The sequence below is a fragment of the Sinohyriopsis cumingii genome, chromosome 8 (assembly GCF_028554795.1).
Source record: "Sinohyriopsis cumingii isolate HCF-2022 chromosome 8, ASM2855479v2, whole genome shotgun sequence".
In the NCBI taxonomy this organism is placed as follows: domain Eukaryota; kingdom Metazoa; phylum Mollusca; class Bivalvia; order Unionida; family Unionidae; genus Sinohyriopsis; species Sinohyriopsis cumingii.
Genome location: NC_142968.1, coordinates 28,985,022 through 29,006,684, shown reverse-complemented (window position 1 = coordinate 29,006,684; position 21,663 = coordinate 28,985,022). Strand labels below are relative to the sequence as shown.

The 21,663-nt window shown below is 37.8% G+C and overlaps 1 protein-coding gene across 1 annotated transcript in view; it reads right to left on the bottom strand.

Annotated features, from left to right (window-relative positions):
* Positions 1–14,636, bottom strand: part of LOC149793207 (proprotein convertase subtilisin/kexin type 6-like) — a 40,704-nt gene extending 26,068 nt beyond the window's left edge. The window contains exons 1-2 of the mRNA XM_089966320.1: positions 14,358–14,636; positions 904–1,014 (exon numbers count right to left, since the gene is read on the bottom strand). Of these exons, the coding sequence (XP_089822446.1) occupies positions 904–1,014; positions 14,358–14,576 (330 nt within the window). The 5' untranslated portion in view covers positions 14,577–14,636. The remainder of the gene's footprint in view (positions 1–903; positions 1,015–14,357) is intronic.
* Positions 14,637–21,663: the final 7,027 nt, after the last annotated feature.

The following is a 21,663-nucleotide window of genomic DNA, read 5'->3' as shown; positions in this document are numbered from 1 at the left end:
TTGCAAACCGATGAAGGGACATAAACTATCCAAATCTAACCAAACTCAAACAATTCATATCAAATCCTCTATAATTGTGTTGTTAGTACAGTGGCAATACATGTAAGCTTTCTCGAACAATCTAGGAGACCCCAACATAAATTTCTATATAAATTTCAACAAAATGATCTTTGGATATTTGTAATTGATTCTTTGTTCTTATTAAATCTTAAAACAGCTGTATATGACTTAACAATTGCATCCATTTGGGTATTTTTTGCACATTCAATTTGATTATTGGTTATATCTTGGATTAAAAAAACTATTATTTTAGTATAACATACCTACAACCAATCCCGCTGTAGTGGTCTTTATTTTTGTACGGTGACCGACAGTAATCATATATGATTGTACAATTTTATAAAATCTTTGCCTTGTAGAGGGTACAATTAAGTTTGTATATGTGTGTAATCCAGTCGGGATGCTTGTACATTCTACGTTGTTAATTGAAGGTCATTTTCTACCTTATTATAGTTTCGTCTTCCTATTCGGACATTTTATATTTGTTCGTGACATACTTTCATTCTGTCACTCTTTTTCGGATGCTAGAGGTCACAAATATTCTCTGTAGGTTAGCAAGGTAATGCATGAGTTAAGGTTATCACTGTTCAAAGAATGGTTACCAATTCCAATGGAGATCTAGTACAACATATCGAATAATGTTAATTACTGATTTTTTCTCTCTACCAAAACCATCTAGAATGAATGTGTTAATTGCATGAAATGTGAATCTATCCGTATTGGTAAAAGTATACATTAAACAAAATCGGAAGTGTCCATGTAAATTAAGCATTACAGATTTGTTTTAGTACAAATAATGCTAACTGCACGGTAGTATGTTTGTGCTAAAAGTCAATACAAAACCTTGTTTCCAACTGCAACACGAAATTGTTGCAGATCCTGCAGAGGGTCTTGTATCGCCCTTTCCAGTTCAGCCTGGTCATTTTTCCGAAATAAGTAAAGGTCATCTAGTATCTGAAATTAATGAGCACGTGCATCTTCAAGTTCGGTAAATCGTTAAAACTAAGCAGAAAATAAAGATAAAAACAGACCTGGTAAGAAATTATGATATTGTATTGTGGCAAATGATTACGAAGCTGGCTAGAAATTATACAAATGACACACCCTCCATAAGTGAAACATATGGCGTATAACAATTTGCAAGATGCCAGAGAGGTAGAGAACAAAACATAGAAACAGCTGAGAGGATTCGTATACCCTTTTAACAATGTATTAACTTATTCTTTAGAAGCATATGATTTCCTCACTTTTAGCATCACTACACAAGCCAAAGCAAAGCAGGTTTTATTGTCATTTCGCAAATTTCTACAGTATGTTCTAACGCTTCAGTCGGTGACCATGCATATTAGCATCACAATTGTCACACTTCTCCATTGAGACTACCAGGCTTTGTGTTTTATTCTAGAATATTGCAGGCAATTATTTTAGTGACATATTGTTTTTGTGGGTTCAAAACTATGGAATAATATTATTCTTTCCATTTGCTAACATTTTTCTTTTGCAATTTATATTACTCTTTATTGTTCTTTTTCCTGTTAGCATGTTACTTTCTTTATAATGTAGATTTATCACATTTCCGGCAAATATTATCGTTTTATTTCTTCCTCTTAGATCTTCCAGTTTACTCACATTATACTTGAGAGATCCTTAAAATTGTTTCCGTAAATCAAACAATAATATCTAAAAATGTTAATTTATTTTGTAGTTTGAAATCCAATCAATGTTTATTTTGTAATTTGAAATCGAATCAATCAGACCTATTTTTAGATCTTGGAATTTTAACATGTGTTATTGTAATCAAATAAACAAAACAATTGATCCATACCATCGATGATTTTGTTCGCGTGACTGGCTACAATTTGATTTAAATCAATTTATCTATAATACCCAATTATCTTCAGTACTGTTCTTTAATGACAAGATTATGTAACATCTATACATATTTCCGTCTCCTTATGGAGTAAAAATATTTCCACAGTCTTGTCTCCAGGATTTGATTAGACCTTTATTTTATGGATAATGTTTGATAAACACAGTGGCAGAGTATATGATATACACATTAGAGAACAATTCCATAAACTTTCATCAGGGAAGTATCCTTGGTCGATTTTTAACATATATAACTGTGTAAAATATATCATCTATTTTTACACTCTATTTGCCAGAGCGTATTGTTATCAATCATCTATCATCGTCAAATACATTTACATAACACTGTTTCTTTTCGTAACCTTCCATATCATTTGCATCCGAGAAATATATATCCTTCAAGGAAGATAACAATCCTTGTTTGTTTAAGGAATAGTTACGTTCTTAGATTACATTCTTGCATTAACAGTTTCGTCCGTTCAGCATATTTTAATTTCTTCAGTCATTCGATTCAAAATAATATGCATATTCTTCATAACCTTCTGATTTGCAACAAAATAGGAAAATTCTAGTTCGTTTGTTTTGTTTTAAATTTTACAACATGAAATTGGTCAGCGTTAATACTTTATGTTATAACGAGCCAATTTCGTTTAGAATTATTTATAATGCAAATGCAATCGGTTTCTCATTTTCTGAGTCTTCCAGTACAATACGTATCAGAGTAGGATTGTTATATTTTATATTTGAAATGATATCTGCTATTTCTTAACAATATTTATTAAACATTTATTGCTGGCAAGTTAATCATAGCCAATACATGATTTATAAAAATACATATGTTTTAAACTTTTTTATTTTTGAAGATGGTATGATTTAGATGTAGATTTTAGCTAGTAGGGAAATCTTGTGAAGGAGAACTAACGTTGGGGATGTAGTATACACCTGTTAATTTTTATTATGAAAGTAGGGTACTGATCTCTTTGTGCCTGTCTGTGACCATCATACTCTCTGTATATATGCCACTGTCTGTTTGTCTCTCTCTCTCTCTCTCTCTCTCTCTCTCTCTCTCTCTCTCTCTCCCGCTAGCTCTTCTCCCTATCTCTTTCGCTATATATATATATATATATATATATATATATATATATATATATATATATATATATATATATATATATATATATAGTGAAGATTGTGGATGTTATTGATATTATTCAGACACAGTGGTTGAAGAGTAAAGATGACCGAACATGAGATACCCAAAAAAAATATGATATTTCTTAAGCTGTTTCTGATAAGTTGCTTTGATCCTATACTTGTCAAAGAGAGTTTACTAGCTTAATTTAGTTGCTTTTGCGGGCACTTTTAACGAATTAATGACTATATCATGCCGAACTTATGTGATAGCCCCACCCTTGTACCAAGGAAACATATAGGCAGACGCCCAATGCTGCTTGGGGCAGTTATGGAACTGGAGACCCTATATCTACAAATGGCAAGATCTTCAAACAAAGGTAATCCAGCTACCTTTCTAACGGAGAAAATAACATAACCTTGTTTGTCTAGCTTGAGTGTGATTATGATTAATGCATGTCAGAGAAGTTTTTCCTTATATTTGCAAACTGGGTAAATTGTCTGACAGTGTTCCACATGCCCATCACATAGGATAGAAGCCTAGATAAGTCTGTAATATTAAAAGTGTCCATACGCGAGTAAATAGATTGCTCTTTCTACCGAATCACCTGACATGACGACTGGTACGGAACTGTATAAATGCCTTTATTGATTAAATACGTGTGCTCAGGTTTCGTATTTTGTGTAGAAGAATACCTGAAAGGTAAATTATGTATATTGTGCAATATTTCCAAACAGTAAGTTCGGTTCATCCTATGCCGCACGTGCTAATTTCTTTCGATGGAAAAAACCGATATTCATCAAGCGCACAGACGATAAAGGGCTATGTCGTCTGTGCATAAATACCTCAACGTAGGTCGAAATCATTACATCACGGAACGTCTTGTCAGTGAGCAGTCTTATAAATACGAACCCAACCCGGTTATTTTGGTACAATGATGTGTTAACTTCTGACAAACCTTCAGTATTTGGCAAATAAATATTGTTCAGTTTTAGTTATATGTTTATCAGAATGATTTTTATTATTCTTAAAATTATATAATTACCAAGTATTTCAAGTTCGTATAATAATGTGTACGTTTATTATTTCGTTACATCATGCAATCAGTGTTAAAGTGGCATGATATCATTTTAATGTGAAGGAAGAAAATTCACTCCAGGTGTTAATGCGTTTATTACCCAGTCTTATATTATTAAGTTTAACTGACATATGCTTTTAATTCCTTTGAGGTAAATGATTTATAAATATAGAACAAAAGTGTAATAGTTTCTGTTTCGATATACACTGCTGTACGTAATTCTAAAGCTCTACCCTGTTTATGAGATGGCATTTCGATTAATAGTCATGCATGTTGATGTGAATATATAAGTACAAGCTTAATGTTTTAGGAAAATAAATATACGAAACCATGGAATTTTTTTGTATTTCTTTAGTATTAATTTCAAATTTATTCCCACACCCAGCTCAATGACCGAAAGTAAAGGGTTACTCAATTGTCTGAAATACTGAGACGATAAAGCATTATTTTTGGAACAAACCAAAATTGAAGCGTACATTTTTTCAATTTTGAAACAATGCAATCTGAGATTCAATGCGTTCTAAAGAAGAAAAGGTAAACTGAAGGCCGCAAGTTAGGGGTCCTCCATCCATATTATCGAAACGTTCAATTAAAAAAAAAAAAATTCAATTTCTATTTTCTTATAGTTTGTTTTTATATTATCGGCGGGCATGGTTTTCACACCTTTTACGCAAAATAAAACACGTCGTAATTGCCATCAATTGTGTCTCATGCGTGTGATCACATGTCTAAATCCAACCGCGTTTCGTCTACCTTTCGGGAAAGGAATAAATCTACCTCACCACTGAGATGATCTGAATATCGACTCCATTGACTCTTTTACACTTTTGTCGAGAGACAATTGACGAAACATTCAAATATTTGTAAATATTTATAATAACCAATTTGTTTTCGCGATAGTCAGCTTGTCGGAGGCAAATGGCGGCTTTCCTAATTTACACTTGCTGATTAGGTAACTGAACAGCGAGACTGACAAGTGAAGATAAGTCAGCTACTTTTGCTAACATGCTAAAATGAGGCTTTTGCGACGGGTTTGTTTGCATTGCATTAGTACTGCAGAGCTCTAAATGTTACATGGGTATGTGCTAGTAAATCTATGGTGGCGATGCGTCTTCGCATAAACAACGAAACTCATATCAGCTCAGTACGTGCCGTACACCATCCGCTGGACGACCATATTAGCGTTGTCTCGATTTATCTTTGACATACGGACGTAATTCTGAGGCAGATGCCATACATCGTTGTTCCTTTGCCTGAGGCTAAACATACTTGTTGGATTCGTTCGTTCGTAAGCTAATACGTCGTCGCATACGATGCAGGTGGCTTGGTTACGATCTAGGTCATTAGGGCCTGTGGTTTCTTCGAAATTGAGGATAAACGGCAAGAGGAACTCAACGGTCACACGTGTTTTGCCTCTAAGTCCGATTTTTGCTCTCACACCTAGAGCTGAATCTATCTAATCTAAGCAGAGATGCTGTGCCTTTTATGTTCTGCAGGACGTTGTAGCGTCTATTACTCTCGGAGCTTGGCGCTATGATGTAGAGCTTCTTATATTTAGTCCAGCGCGTCAATAGGTAGAGCAGTGTCGTTCCCCTGCCAGATGAGCCAATAAGCAGAGAAACGAATGAGGTTAGGGGGCATTGCTGATAATCTTTTGGAAGTTGAAGCGTCGATGATGTACATTCATCAAAATGCTGTTGTATCCTTTCTAATTAGTGCATTTTAAAATATTCATTTCGGGACTACAAGGAGATGCGGGTCACCAGTTATAAAATATGCTTTCCGCGGACTTTGTCCGATATGCAGGGCCAAAATATTAACTATCATTTTACGATCCCAGCCCAGATATGCCCAAATGCATTGCTGACATTGTTGAAACTTTGAAATCTGCTGCGGTTTCTCTGGAGTAAATATCCCTGGGAAAGGCATCTGCTGAGACACAACCAACCGCTTCGAGCGGAGCACAAGATTTGATATTAGACTGGACCACGACAAACTCCCAGGACTGGAGAGGTCACACTAAACCATTTGAATGTCGTGTGCTACCTACATACTCTTGTGCCATGAAATATTACTATCGACATCCACCACAGCCAAAGGCCAATGTGGGCCTAGTAGTAGTACAACCCAAAAACATGCTGAGACCCTCAAAGATGGCATAAAATTTAATTATATAATGGGGAAAATATGTCGCTGTCCCATTTATTAATTGGTGTGACTATTTCAGCATCTTCCATTTGTATAAATAAATGGTTTGAATTTACCTTCTGTACAATGATTGCAACAGCTAGCTAGATTATCGGACTGGTGCGACTGAGGTTACAACGCTGACAGAAGCCATTATTGTCTCACAAGATGTTATCAGTATGGAAATACAGGCCATGTGGCTGATGTATCAACCAACATCGCATAGAATGTTCAGGCCTCAGTTTAATGTGCGAACCCCTGACGATGTTCTGTTAGTCCAACATATTGGTTTTGATATGAGACAGCGCCAAGCGCGGGACACTACAGTCACTTTACGTGTTGACTGAGATACATGTCACCAGCTGTTACAAGGAGGCTGGATCCTAAACCAGCAAAGAGGCCTCTTGCATCGCAGAGGCTTTGTCAGGTATCTGCAAGTATGTCCTGCAAAGTGGTCCAAACTTTTGCGGGTTTACATAGAAAAGGTCTTCATGAGTATACTGTCACAAATCGTAGAAACTTACGGAGTGCTGGTAAGACGCGGTAAGGTCGGCATCCTCTACGCGTAGAATATTGGAAGATTATATGGTGCTCTGAACCACGTATAGTGTTTTGTGGGCCCAATTACGTTTCTTATTTGTATTCCTTAGAATGTCATCCTATGGACGTTGATACTCAACATGAAACGTATTTTATCTTGAATATGCCTCATGCAGACATTTTCCTATCGTCTGCAAAATGCCTTTGGCCTTTATAATATGTGAAGTTTGGAAGCAAAATGATGCACATATAGGGAGAAAGGCAATTTATTAATCAATTGACTGGACGATGCACTCATCTTTAAACTTGCTCACAATCTTGTGAAGAGGTTCTACTGACATGGGTATTCGTTATATCGTAGAGGTTGCCATCTTCGGCCATGTCGCGATACGTTTAGGCAGTCTTTGCCGGCAACAGCTAGCCTTGATGATGTTCAGTAAATGTTATACATCCGGAGCTTACATAGGTCACGGATTGTTTGCCAGTGTAATAATAATAATAATAATGGTAGTCTCTCGAGTCGAGGAGGACAAGTTGTGCGATCTCATTCAACGGTGGATGCTCCTTAGTCCAAATTCCGATGCACACAGGCGGTAGCAGGTGGGGCATGGGACACCGGTGGTTGGTGGTATTGGTGATACAGTTCTGTGACGTCTCTCCCGAGTTGCAGCAAGACGCTGGCGGCGGTCATCCTCAAAGGTGGAAAAGGCTTTTCTGGTCAACGCTCACCAATGGCTTCTGTCTAAGGCAGCGAGCTCCAGCTGGCGGGGTTGGAGGTCTGTCCATTTGAAGTTCATCTTGCGGTTGTCTTTGTACCTCTTATGAGGGCGGCCTTGGTTTCGGTTTCCCTGTGCTAGCTCGCCATATAACAACTGCTTTGGGATTCTGCTTTGATCCATGCGGATGACATGGCCAGTCCAACGAAGCTGGGCCTGGATTAGTTTGGTTTCGATGCTTGTTGTGTTGACTCTGTCAAGGACTTCCTGGTTGGTGATTCGGTCCTGCCACTTGATCCGCATAATGGATCTCAGGGAACGCTGGTGGAATTGTTCCAACTGACTGATATGTCTTCGGTAGTGTCCACGTTTCACAGCCATACAAGAGAGACGTGAGGACAACTGCATTGTACACTTTCATCTTTGTTGACAGGCGTATGTCCTTGTGCTGCAAAACCTTGGCTCGAAGTCGTCTGAGTGCTTGACTTGCTTTTTGGATCCTCGCAGTGATTTCTTTGTCCAGGGAGCCGTCACTAGATATTGTGCTGCCAAGGTATTTGAAACTGTCCACATTCTTCAGCTGCGTGTTGCCAATGGTGATACAGGGTTGTGAGGGGACATTGGTTGGGGCGGGCTGGAAGAGGACTTCTGTCTTTCCCCGGTTGATTGTGAGTCCAAATAAGTTGGAGGCTTCAGAGAATCTGTCCATGATTGCCTGTAGGTGAGTTTCTTCATGGGCCATGAGGGCACAATCATCTGCAAAGAGTGCTTCAATGATGAGTTTTTCTAGCGTCTTTGTTTTTGCGGCTAGGCGACGGATATCAAACACTGATCCATCCAGGTGATACCTAATGTAGATGCCAATGTCAAGGTCACGGATTGCATGGAACAGTACCTCTGCGAAGAAGAGGTTGAAGAGTTTCGGAGCTAGTACACAGCCCTGTTTGACACCATTAGATATTGGGAATTTCTCAGAGGGTTCACCGTCTGAGAGAATCTCTCCAGTCATGTCAACGTGGAGGAGCCGAATGAGGTTGGTAAACTTCTGAGGACAACCAAGTTTCTTGAATACTACCCACAGTGCGTCTCTGTTGACTGTATCAAAAGCCTTTGTCATGTCCACGAAGACAGCATACAGATTCATGTTCTGCTCAAGGCACTTCTCTTGGACTTGTCTCACTGCGAAGACGATGTCAACGGTCCTGCGGTCTGGGCGAAAACCACACTGAGACTCGGGGAGGTTATCTTCTGACACTGCCGCAATAAGCCTGTTGAGGATGACGCGAGCAAGTATTTTGCCAGCTATGGACAGCAGGGATTTGCCTCTGTAGTTACTGCAGTCCACACGTGTGCCTTTATTTTTATAGACGGTCATGATTGATGCGTCCCTGAGGTCGTTTGGCATCTCTTCTTCCGTCCAGATGCTGATTAGCACATCGTAGAATGCTTTCAGAGCCTGTTCACTGAGAGCCTTGTACACCTCCGCTGGGAGACCATCCTTTCCAGGTGCCCTGCCACAGTTAATTTGTTTAATGGCCCTCCTCAACTCCTCCATCGTTGGCGGAATATCCACTTGGTCGTGCGTTGGCTGCTAGGGTATTTGGTCAAGAACAGATTGGCTGACTGATGAGGGCATGTTTAGGAGCTGACTAAAGTGTTCTTTCCATCTTTCCTTAATGCCATTCTTGTCCTTTATTAGTGTAATGCCATCTGCAGCGAGCAAGGGCGCAGAGCTGGACTTTGCGTGGCTGAAGATTGATCTGATGCCGTTATAGAACTCTTTGGAGTTGTTAGTGTCAGCATAGCTTTGCACTTCATCAGCTTTCTTTTCCCACCAATGGTCATGCATCTTGCGGATTTCCCTCTGAGCCTCAGCTTGATAGGATTTGAAGCGGTCTTTTTTGTTGATGGAGTTTGTGTCATTCTGCCAGTCCATGAATGCTTTGTTCTTTCTGGCAAGCAGATCTTCAATGGCATCGTTGTTTTCGTCGAACCAGTCTTGATGGATTCGCTTCTTTGGGCCCAGGGTCGGCATAGCTGTTTCTCTTATCGTGTTCCTGAGCTTGTTCAATTTTTCGGAGGCATTTCCACGTATCGGTCCGTTTGTTGACAGCTTGTCATCTAGTCACTTCTGGAAATTGAGCTTGGTGGAAGGCTGCTGGAGTTTGACAATGTTGAAGGCTGTGCGCACACGTTTAGGACGTCTTAGGTGATGAGGGGTAATGTGCAGCTGTAGGATAGTTCGGACAAGTCTGTGATTTGTCCAGCATTCTGCTCCTCGCATGGCCTTGGTGATGAGGACATCCTTGGCATCACGCTGGCGGACTATTACATAGTCGATTAAGTGCCATTGGCGAGATGTGGGGTTCAGCCAGGTGTTCTTGTGTTTGTTCGCCATTCTGAACATTGAGTTTGTGATTAGGAGGTTAAATTCTGCGCATTTGCTGAGTAGAAGCAGGCCGTTGTTGGTCATTCTGCCGTCACCGTGTTTGCAAAGCACACCTTTCCATCGACCATGATCACAGCCAACACGGGCGTTGAAGTCCCCCAGTAGTATGATCTTGTCGTCAGCTGGAACTGAGCTAAGTACAGAGCTGAGGTCGGTATAGAACTGCTCGATGGCTTCTGCTGGACTCGATAGGGTAGGGGCGTAGGCACTGATGATTGTTGTATGGCGTTTGTGGCTGATAGGTATTCGCAATTTCATTAGCCTTTCATTGATACCAACAGGCATTTCCGGAAGCTGCTTCAGAAGACATGATTTGATAGCCAGGCCGACTCCATGGATCCTGTCCTCATTTTGGGCTTTTCCTTTCCAGAAGAATGTGTAGCCGCTTGCTAGCTCAGTAAGAGAACCCTCCTCTGCGAACCTGGTTTCACTCAAGGCTGCAATGTCAATATTGTAGCGTGAAAGCTCCTTAGCAACTAGAGCTGTTCTCCTGTGTGGTCTTGCTACGTTCTCTTGGTCCATGAGAGTACAGATGTTCCATGCTCCAATAATAAGTTTTTTTTCTTAGATTATTTCGACCGCGGATATGGATGATCTGGCCAGATATTTTAGGGCAAGCTTTTTTTAGGCCACCTTTTCTAGGCCTCTCCCTATTCAGGGTGAGCAGCGCCGTCCTGAAAAGGTCTGCTCAGTCGCCCCTGGATGCTGCCGAACTGTTCTGCTGCCCTGGGTGCAGAGCAAAACGATCACTTGTCCAAGGGCCGCCTACTGCACGTAGGTCTCTGATTACATACAACTCCCAGTGGTCATCTCCACCTGTTGCGTCGCCAGTCGCCCATCGCCGTAGGACTTTGGTAGGTGCAGGTAAGGAACAATGAGTGTGATGATGAAGATGACTGATAGGTGCAGAACATAACCTGTGCGTGAAGGAGATTACAGTGAAACAGCCTTTGCACAGAGACAGTCTCACTCGGCCTTAGTAGTTGGAACTCAGTGGTACGAAGATTCGTCACAGCTGGGGACTACTTCGGCTGCATTGGATGGCTATGACGTCTTCCGTGCCTTGTCATACCCTGCGCTCTCCACAAAACGTTTGCTGATTCGCCTTCGTGGCCGTTGGATCACTCAGTTGATCTCTTCCGCCCAGTCTGCCGAATCTGGCTTTGCATGCACGGATAGGCAAGCTCCTAAGTCACCGATGGTTTTTTGAGGCCCGTCGGCTACCCTCTACCTGGTTTAGCCGGCCAGTCGAAGCCGTTGCCCGTGGTGTGGCCGCTGCGCATACTACCGCTACTTGGAGCCACAGGTGAGGGCTGAACGCCTGGTGAGAACCAAAGATGGACAAGTTACTCCCGAAGGAGCACGACATGCCCATCCACCAGAGGTACTACCCCTCCCAGATCACCCCGAACAACACAATATATGTAGGACGGCAAGGCTTTCCTTGACTTAAACGCTGGGTTGGCGGCCAAACTACGCAGCTTATATCCTCTCACTCAGTATGATGATGTTGGTGACATTCAAAATTCGATTGATTCAGACTGGAAAGTTGATCATTAGTAAACACCAATAAAATATAATATCGATATATATATTTAGGATACTCTGTAACAAATGATGAGTGCAAAATCATGTATCAAGTCAAATGGTGAGCAAACGACATCTCTCTCTCTCTCTCTCTGGTAATAAGAGTTTTCGACAAGAGAGAATATCTATCCATTACCTTTTCCTTATTAAGTAATTGTTTATAATCATTTTCGTGCTACCCACTCAAAAAAAAAAAAAAAATAAATAAACAGTGGAGGGGTTAATTAATGTTTTAGACGTGAATGTGACAATGCATTGCGAGGTTTAGATTATTCGTTACTGCCATAATAGCGGAGATGAAATAAAACTGCAGGAGACTTTAAGCTGTCCTATATTATACTGCAATACATGGAAATTAAATATTAATTGTAGCAAAACCACAGTAATGATTATGGGGCATGACACTTCAATTATTCACAGTTTGTTTTAGATGGTAGACATTATATAGAGGGTAGTTTCTTTTCCTATGTTAATGACGGACATATTTCATCGTGTGGTACCAAAAACATGAAATTTTGACGATATGCAACATATCCAGTATTAACGTAGGAAAAGAAACTTTTATTTTTGTTATATATTAAGCTTACGCCAAAATCGATTTTTACAAGAGAAAAACTGCGTGTTTGTGAATGATGCAATGTTGATGTCTGGTACCGGGGCACCATGCCGCAGACCTGAAGCATCATGTCTCCCCCAGGCACATTATCCTGACACCAGGCCGACCAGTCCTTAAAATAGCCTCTTAATACTGAGCGGCAAGCGAGCGAGCTGCAAGTACCATTTTTATAAGTCTTTGATATGACTCAGCAGGGATTCGAACCTTTTTCATAAATTCACCTCACTTTCATAGCCAGATTATAAAAATATAAGTGACATAAGAAAAAGGTAGGATTGGGTAGACTGAATCTGTCACACTAAATAATATTTTTTGTCACTTGGTATTGTTCGTAACCTGATCTGAAAACGAAGACCGATTCAGTAATGTATCAAAGCGGTTTGTTTGTTGTTGTCACAGAAGCAAGGGGAAAAACCTTCATGGATACGCTAACAGGGTTTGGTCAAAATACTTTATCAAAGATTAACTCTGATATCTGAAATGTAAGATAACTTCTTTATATTTGTTCTAGCTGACATGGTACTCGTTAATTCTTATATGTTCACGTTTGAATTTAAATGACATAGTTTCACATGTTAAAATATATGGAAATGAGAATTATTTCGCCAGTAAGTCTCTATATTTCACACATAAGCATATAATACGCATATTTCATTTGTCTTCACAAAACCAAGGAAATTTGGAAATACAAGGAATCGTGTTTCTAATAATTTGCTGAAACGAGTAGACACTTTAAATGCCTTTGGATCTGCAGTTAACATCCTTTGACCACAGTTCTAGACCAATACATACCTTATGATAGTGAAATATAGGGACATAAAAATACAAATCTAATATGAAAATATCATAACTATTTGTAATGAAACTAGCTGATCTATGAAATAAACATATGCAAAATTAATCCGGCATCCACTACATATTACTTTGAATACACGTATGATTAACATTTTGTATTGCTCATTAAGTGAAAGGAAAATATATTCTCTTAAATATTTATTACGGCGTTTTTGTCTATAAATGAAATAATGCACATAAGAAAATAACGATAACATAATTAGCATAAGGAATATAATTTAAATCCTCCTTTTAGATCAACAAAAGCATGAATGGTTAATTGTTGTTAAAAATCACCCAATGGGGCAACATTGGTTATATGTTGTAGAAAGTCATCGAAAAGGGCAAAATTTCAAAATGTATCAAATGGATATCTTATTGGAATAACATTGAATCAAATTTCCTTACATGCAAGCATGATGTCCTGTCTTGAAATTTAGGATGTCAAACAATAAATTAACTGTTTAAACTTGACGACGTAATGAGACTCCATATGAAGAAAGATCATTTACCAAATAAATACTTAAATAATGTGTTGTGAGATTACCTTCTTTGAGTGTAAATTCTTTGGAGAGGCTAGACTGAATGTGATCAAGAAATGCTATTACTTACGTCCAAATACTTTGAAATATCAATATTTAATGGCAAATAAATATAACTAACAGTGAAAATGTTCAGCATATTCGTTCGGAAATCTATTAGCTAATTAGAAACTGAGAAGTAGCCTAGATAGGTAATAATTCTACTTTCACATTTCAAAATTTTGCGTCTCTTTACTATATTAAGTAAAACGTATCAACGAATTTTTTTTATTTAAGTCCTTCATCGTATAGTTTTCTTAGATACTCCTTTCACAAATAATTATTAAATCATCCTCTCTCTCTCTCTCTCTCTCTCAACACGATGGCTTCTTATATGATAGACCTTTGCACTTAACTAATGTGCAATATATGTATGGCTTGAGTATGATATTTTGCAGTAAGGTTATATACTATTCTCCTATGTTCCTATGGGGGTTATACGTAATTGACTTTATCAAACAACCTTAATGTACATCGGAGAAAACTAAAGTTTACCAAAACATAGGTTGCATCTGATAACAAAATGTACGTTAGTTTTTCGGGATGCATTTCCAGCTAATACGCGATACATTTACCTTCAAATATAGTTTAGGCTGGCTCAATAGCTCATAAAAAAGACATACCAAATTTTTTAAAGAACTCTTAATAATACATGCAGGATCAGCAACAATCATATATGCCTAGATGTATATTTCTATGAACCTATACCTTTCCTTCCTTGGTTAAATTGTAATTTCGGCCAATGTCCTCCACAGAATCTAAGTCGTATTCACTGATTTCCAGCAGGTAACTGTTCGTGTAAAACTCCCCGGGTTCCAGAGGTGAATATTCATATGCATGACTACACTGAAGAGCAAACAATGACATAATATTTAGGAAAATGATGTTTGTCTCCATATTACAATCAACCAAAACCTGGCTTGCCATCTACATCTGATCCATTTGTATCTGAAGTTAATCAGGAATAATATTTTGCTTAATATACTTTCACGAAAAGCATTCTAAATCCGATAATAAAATTAACGGTATCACATGTTGAATGTACAAAAGATAAAAGGATATGATAACCTTGTTCACAAAGCAACCTGGTTCTCTTTTCCTGACCTGAACAACGTTCAATCCTGTGTCATCACTGTTAATCTTCATCATATCATACATCAGCAAATGTTAGTAGGTAGAGTGTTGTGGGAAAATAGTATTACACCTTAACGTTGCTTTGAGTAGATGATATCAGTTATGTTTACACAATATTTGATAGCTGCAGAAATAATCATTGATTCGTCTCGTTATCTCGTCAACTTAAGTTTATGTATACTTTTAATCATTTGTTTGTATATAATCGAATAATATATGATTGCTGATATTAATAGGTGTTTGTATCAAATTGCTAAAGTTGTCCGATGAATAGAAAACCACATTTTCATTACATTTTGGCAATACTATTAAAATTAATAAACTATTAAAGATAACTACTCAAAGTGTGAGAACTACAACTTTCATGATTATTTTGAGTCAAACGCAAATTTTGGCGGAATTATTAAAGTTAAGGCATGATTGATATATCGAGCATCACATCGCAGTTAGACTAATCGTAATCGGACATATTAAATATTGTGTTTTATATTCATGTAGCCCATTTATCACGAATGCTGCCGATATTGATGAAGCGTAGTCAGAGGGGGAGCGAATGAATTCTGAGTAAAGGTATAATCCGATGAACACAGACTCGTGAATTCTAAATAATTCTCACTCTTTTCCTCTCCCTCTGCCTCTTGTGAGAAATAGGATCAAACTTTTAAAACAAAAATCACAATTGTGAACAAGATTATTATTGCCATAAATACACGATAAGTGTGATTTGAGAAAGAGCGGGTCCATTCTAAATTTGTTATCAAACGTATTTTATTGTTAACTATTTTTCCTTAAATGTTGGTTTCCTATAGTTTACCCCCTGTTAATGCATTTCATTTAACTTACTAAATGTACTAGCAAGAGACCTAACGTTGGAGTAGCATATTAATAGGCACAAAGTAGATTCCTAAGGGGGCCAATAATCCACGAACATTTGATTAAAAATTTAGCGCTTTGGCAACTGAGCAACCAAGGTTTTCACTTTGAAACATAAGTTATGCTTATATTGCTAACGTTTCGTTGTTAAATAACGGTAAATGGAAATCATTGTTTCGGGTTATAGACTCCGATTTTTTTTCATTTTTCTAATACCATAACATTATAAATATTGGTGGTTCTAAACTTCTTCTTTTGAAATCCTAGCGAAACCATAGGGTTTCGGACACATAATCACCATCAACATCCTATGTCGATGCATCGCAAATTGAATTCTCATTAATTTCGAATGTAGTTAATTTGTTCTTCTCTCTCTCTCTCACTCTCTCTCTCTCTCTCTCTCTCTCTCTCTCTCTCTCTCTCTCTCTCTCGGGTGGTCTAAAGCTTTCGACTTTACCAATTTGTCCGAGAGGGTTAGAATCTCGGCCTTGGCCATTGTGGGTATGTGAGAAAGTGACCAGTATCTTCCCGCGGGTCGATGGTCCTTAACGTGGTTTTCCTGGGCTCTTTTTCCACCAGTTATACTAGCCGCCATCTACAGCCCATGTTATGCTTATAAATGGCGTTAAACCCAACAACAGCAAAATGTCTCTCTCTCACTCTCTCTCTCACATGAGCAGCAAGATGGAATGATTTTGTTTGCAACTTCTTGAGAAGCTATCCTAGGATATGACTTCGATACAAGTAGCAATATGGGACATCTGCTGTTCATATGATGATAAATATATATGGAAATATGGTAACGTTTATGGGGTCATAAAGGTAAATCTAGGAACGTTAACCAATGGGCAACACTGCAGGGTCACGAATTGAGCACACATTGACACAAACATACCGTATTATCTCACAATGTTAGGAGAGTTTATTGACATAAAATACCTTACACAATCTCATAGTGTCACACAAAAGAGAGAACGGAGAAGGGTCTTACGTTTAAGCTGTAAACAAAGACATACAAAAACATGCACAAAAACAAACATTATATATATATATATATATATATATATATATATATATATATATATATATATATATATATATATATATGGGTGGACATGGGAAGGGATTCTTCACTGAGTCAAGTTTATTCTCCAAAATATTTTCTTCATGGAGGGTTGATACTTCAAAACTGTATTGAGACAACCACGACATTCCACTTACACTCTTTTCTTCAGAAGCTGTTGTGTGGGTAACCTTGATCTTGACCCACGATCTATTCACATACATTGGATAGTCTGGGTTGACAGCATCGGCGATACAATTGTACAGGAATCAACGGTTAGCCACATCGTCTCTTGAGAAATGGTGGGAACATAGCAGAATGTGCATGCAAATATTACAAAATTTAATCCGATTGTGAGGTTACAAGTACATTACATGCAGATGAAAACCGAAGACAGTATATGAGGTTGCGCATGCTGCAGAATTAGCGAATACTTTTAGTGATAGTACAATTACTACGACAGCCACTACTGATAAAGGTAGTATTCTTCTTCAAGATGACTACAGCTTAGATTTGGATGCTGGGCAGTCCAGACAATAGGCTGGCGACGGTAGTACTACTTTAAAAAACATTTTCTATATTACCAGTGGTTGGTGATTTCAGAACCAAATAGAAGAAAGAATTGTAGAGTTTTTGCGACGTTAGAAAGAAATTGAAACAGCTAGTATTCGACAATAAGAGGGGCATCAAGAATAGTACAGTGAAAGAGAGAAGACGAATAGGAGAAGAAGAAAACGTTTAACCGTGAACGGAAATAATAGAGCGAAAACAAAAGGGTGAATGTTTTACCAGTTCAGTCCTTTTAGAACAATGTAGTAAGAAGCAACCACAGCAACAGTTCAAAGTGCTTGCTAAATATTGAGTCTGTGTTCTACTTGCGGACAAATAGAGTATACGAATACTAGAAAGGCACACGTTTAACCAGGAAAGAAACGATGCCGTTTTGTGACCAAGTCATAGACCTCAAGCATCATGATAGTTACATTCCAAAATATGATAATAAACTCGCAGAACTACTAAAGACAAAGAAGAATGACCATAAGGTAGACTGGATCTCTTCTGGCTATTAATATAAACAAGATATTAGAAATCGTATCACTACGTTTTCCGTAGCACAGTATGGTTGTTACACGTGCATCCAGTAATATTTGTTTTCAACAACTTTCCAATTGTAGTGTGATTCCATGAAGCCGAGACAGGTTTTTTCGGGTCTATAACACTCTTGCTGACTTTGTTGAATTAATTTTAGACTCTACCGGTGACACTTGGAGCGAAAAGATATACACCGATACGGGAACTATCGTCTATGTGACACAGCTATGGGTCATAATTTTTCAGAATACAACGGATACTTTTTTTCGAAATATTATTATGAATAAGGCACCGAATGTCCAGCAACCACTATGATCGAGACAAAACCATTTGCATGAATGTGCGAAAGGTTCAGTGTAAATATTCCATGAGTTGTTTGGCTATGACTATGAACAGAAGGCAAAATACGTTTGGAACGACAAAAATGGCAAAATGTTCTTTTCCACACTGACCAAATAGTCTTCGTAATCAACACGTTGTGGTCGCGCATTATCCTTACGTTAACTATGATGATTCTAACAGTATAATTGCAGAATAACAAGAAGCATTCTACGTCTGGTATTAAACTAACCATTCTAAACCTTTTGACTTTAAAGACGAAATGTTGTAAAATGGCCCATCCGATGTGAACATTTTACTACTATCACGTGAAAAATTTCACTCCTGACAACAGCCATTTGAAACAAATATCAGAACTGTAATTAAAGCTATTCTTAGAGACTTCAGTTGAATAAAATAGCATCTGAATGGCTCATTTAATGTCGCAAAACTATATACTGACGAGTAAAAGACTGATTGTGGGGTCACACACTCGTTCAAGGCAGTGACATGTTTATCTGCTTCACTCAAATGCACTTTATCTCTGAAACATTGGATAGCTTCGTTTAATCATACTATGGAGTGGCTTTGTGAGATCTCCGTCATGTAATTGCTTGGTATACAAAATCAAGTTTCCCTGTTACGTCAAAACTGAGTTTTCCCTAAACCTAGATAAACGATTTGGCTTGATAATGAGATGTGGAGACATAATATGGCTTGTGATGGAGAAATGACCCTATGCTTCGCGTACTCAAAAACAGCGTCATTTGACCGAGAGACTACATCAGCGTTTGGTATCGAAAGATATCTTGAGATCAGTCATAATGAAATTTGACTGTAATGATATGATTACACAAAGTTACTTTCTCTCTCTCTAGCTCTCTTTATATATATATATATATATATATATATATATATATATATATATATATATATATATATATATATATATATATATATATATATCTTTATATATATATACTCTGTGATGAAAAGATCTGAGCATACGAGAAATCTAAGTGAACGAGACTAGAGACTCGAAGAGAGAGAAACAGACAGACAGACAGAGAGACAGAGAGCGAGAAAGTTGCAAGTATCATGAGGAGTCACAACATTCGAAAAGCAGTAGTTATAAAATGCCCGGACATCGAATAACGAAACAAGTCAGCTCACCAGGGTACTTTGCTGCCGCAGTGCTAGACATATGTGCCACTGTAGAAGAATATTTGTATGTCAATATCAACTTCTCCAACACATTCATGTCGCACTTTGACAACTCTCCTTAATTAATATTAACTTAATCAAGAAGTAAAGATGATTCCACTGATTTATGACATGGGGGGATGGGTCTAACATCCGTGTCTCCACTTATTAATAGTGGGCAGCGGGAGTTATATAAATTATGCCAACAATGACAAGTTACAAATGATTAATAGATGCAGGCTAGGTATATGTTCAAGATGAAATAATCTACATTCCATATCTTCAGTACTGTCCCTGGTCGGTTGCGAATAACACTCATACCAATAACGCAACGCAATGTAACGCAACGGTACCGCAACACGTCGCAATGCAGCTGTGCGAATTCCGACCATCTTTTATAAAACAAGGGCTAAACTCTTGCGAATGGCTGTAACATTTGCTACCCATCGGTGGAGTACAGTTACAACTGCTTGCATGAATCTAACTAAACAAAATGACACTTTCAAACATTAGGCCTACCCGAATCATCGGTATAAACTGTAACGTAACGCATGCGGACATAAAGAATCATTCATTTCTGATATAGGCACAATATATTTAACTGGCAATAATTCAGGATCAAAATATGCGGCGGTAAGCTATGGCTACATATGGATCCAGTCAGACATTTTAGCAGAAAACTGTATTGAGTCATTTGATATTGTTTGTATGCGGTGATGCTATTATCTGCTGTTGACACTGCAGTAAAACATGCATGGTGCGTGTCTGCATCTTCTGCACCTGCGTACCCACAAACCTATCTATCCCCCTAAAACACTGCATGACTAAAGTGGTCCTGGTCGTCTCGATGGACTCTCTCTCTCTCTTTCTCTCTCTCTCTCTCAGGTTCATTTACTACCCCCACCCCCCCTCCAAAAAAAACAAGACGAAATGGACAGAAAGCAATGTGCGTTCTCAAATTTTCATTTGGCGGCACAAAGTAGATGAGTGCAAGTTGATTCACTAATAAGACCATATAAAATACCTTAATAGTTGTAATTCTGCATTTATGTAACATGCTGACAGATTCAGTACCATTAAGAATGCGGGCCTTGCTGGTGAAAAATGGCGATATTTAATGCATCAAGAAAAGACCATACACATATGTATTAGCATACCTTATACATTGTCATGAAAACAAACTTGCTGACAGGGCAATATTATTTTAAAATAAAATCAATTTAACAGAAAAGATCATGATTTGCATTTAACAGAGTAGATGCAATCTGTCTCAGTGCTTATATATTCCATGCATCCATACTAGTATATCATCTTGTCTTACCGTTTGATACCTCTCATATAGAAGGTCATATTTAAACACAAACCGAAAGATGTTTATGTTTCCATGAAATATTTTACATACTGCATCAAGTGGCACTGATTAGGATGTTTCTACCGAAGTTTTTAATTGAACTGTTGAAACCTATTAATGTTAGGTCATAGTTATACATTCCTTTAGTACATTAATAGTAGCTTTCTCGACGTATACTGTTCGAAATTCTAAATAATTTCAATCAAAAAACAATTAGTCACAGTAGACACCTTTTGGATCGTGCCACAAGTGGACACTAATATGTTATTCTGTTAATAATGATATATTAACTTGCGCAGTGTTACACCCATCCGGCTCTCTCTCTCTCTCTCTCTCTCTCTCTCTGATGCATTAGAAGCCTGGGCATGTAAATTTTCCTTTCTGCTAATGGTGCCTTAGTCACTTTTAATTTGCCAGTAAGTAAAATCACGTATAAAGTACTTCACAACACAAACCACATCTGCGTATACTCACTCTCTCTTTAGACCGTGCTGTAAAGAAAACCAAAGTAGCTGGACGTTTTAAGGGAGGGTATAGCCCCTTCTTTATTACACTGTATGTGTACAAGCCATGGTAAACTTAATACATTTTTCATACACGGTGAATAATATAATTAATAAAGTATCTGCGAATTGTTAGGGTTGGAAATGCCTATCAAAATAAACGATATATTAAATTTATTGAAAAGTTGCAATAATAAAAAGGAAAATATGAATAAAACAATAATATGGTATGTTCACAATATGCTCACGTTACATCTGAGGTAGAGAAATTTATTGAGACACATTGGTGGTATATATATATATATATATATATATATATATATATATATATATATATATATATATTTATATATATAATTCACAAGAATTATATTTAAGAGTGGGTAATATAATAATAATGATATTGAACGATATTGTCTTTAAATTAAACACAGAAAGTAAAACAGCCAGCAAGATTTCACATAACTATGTGTATTA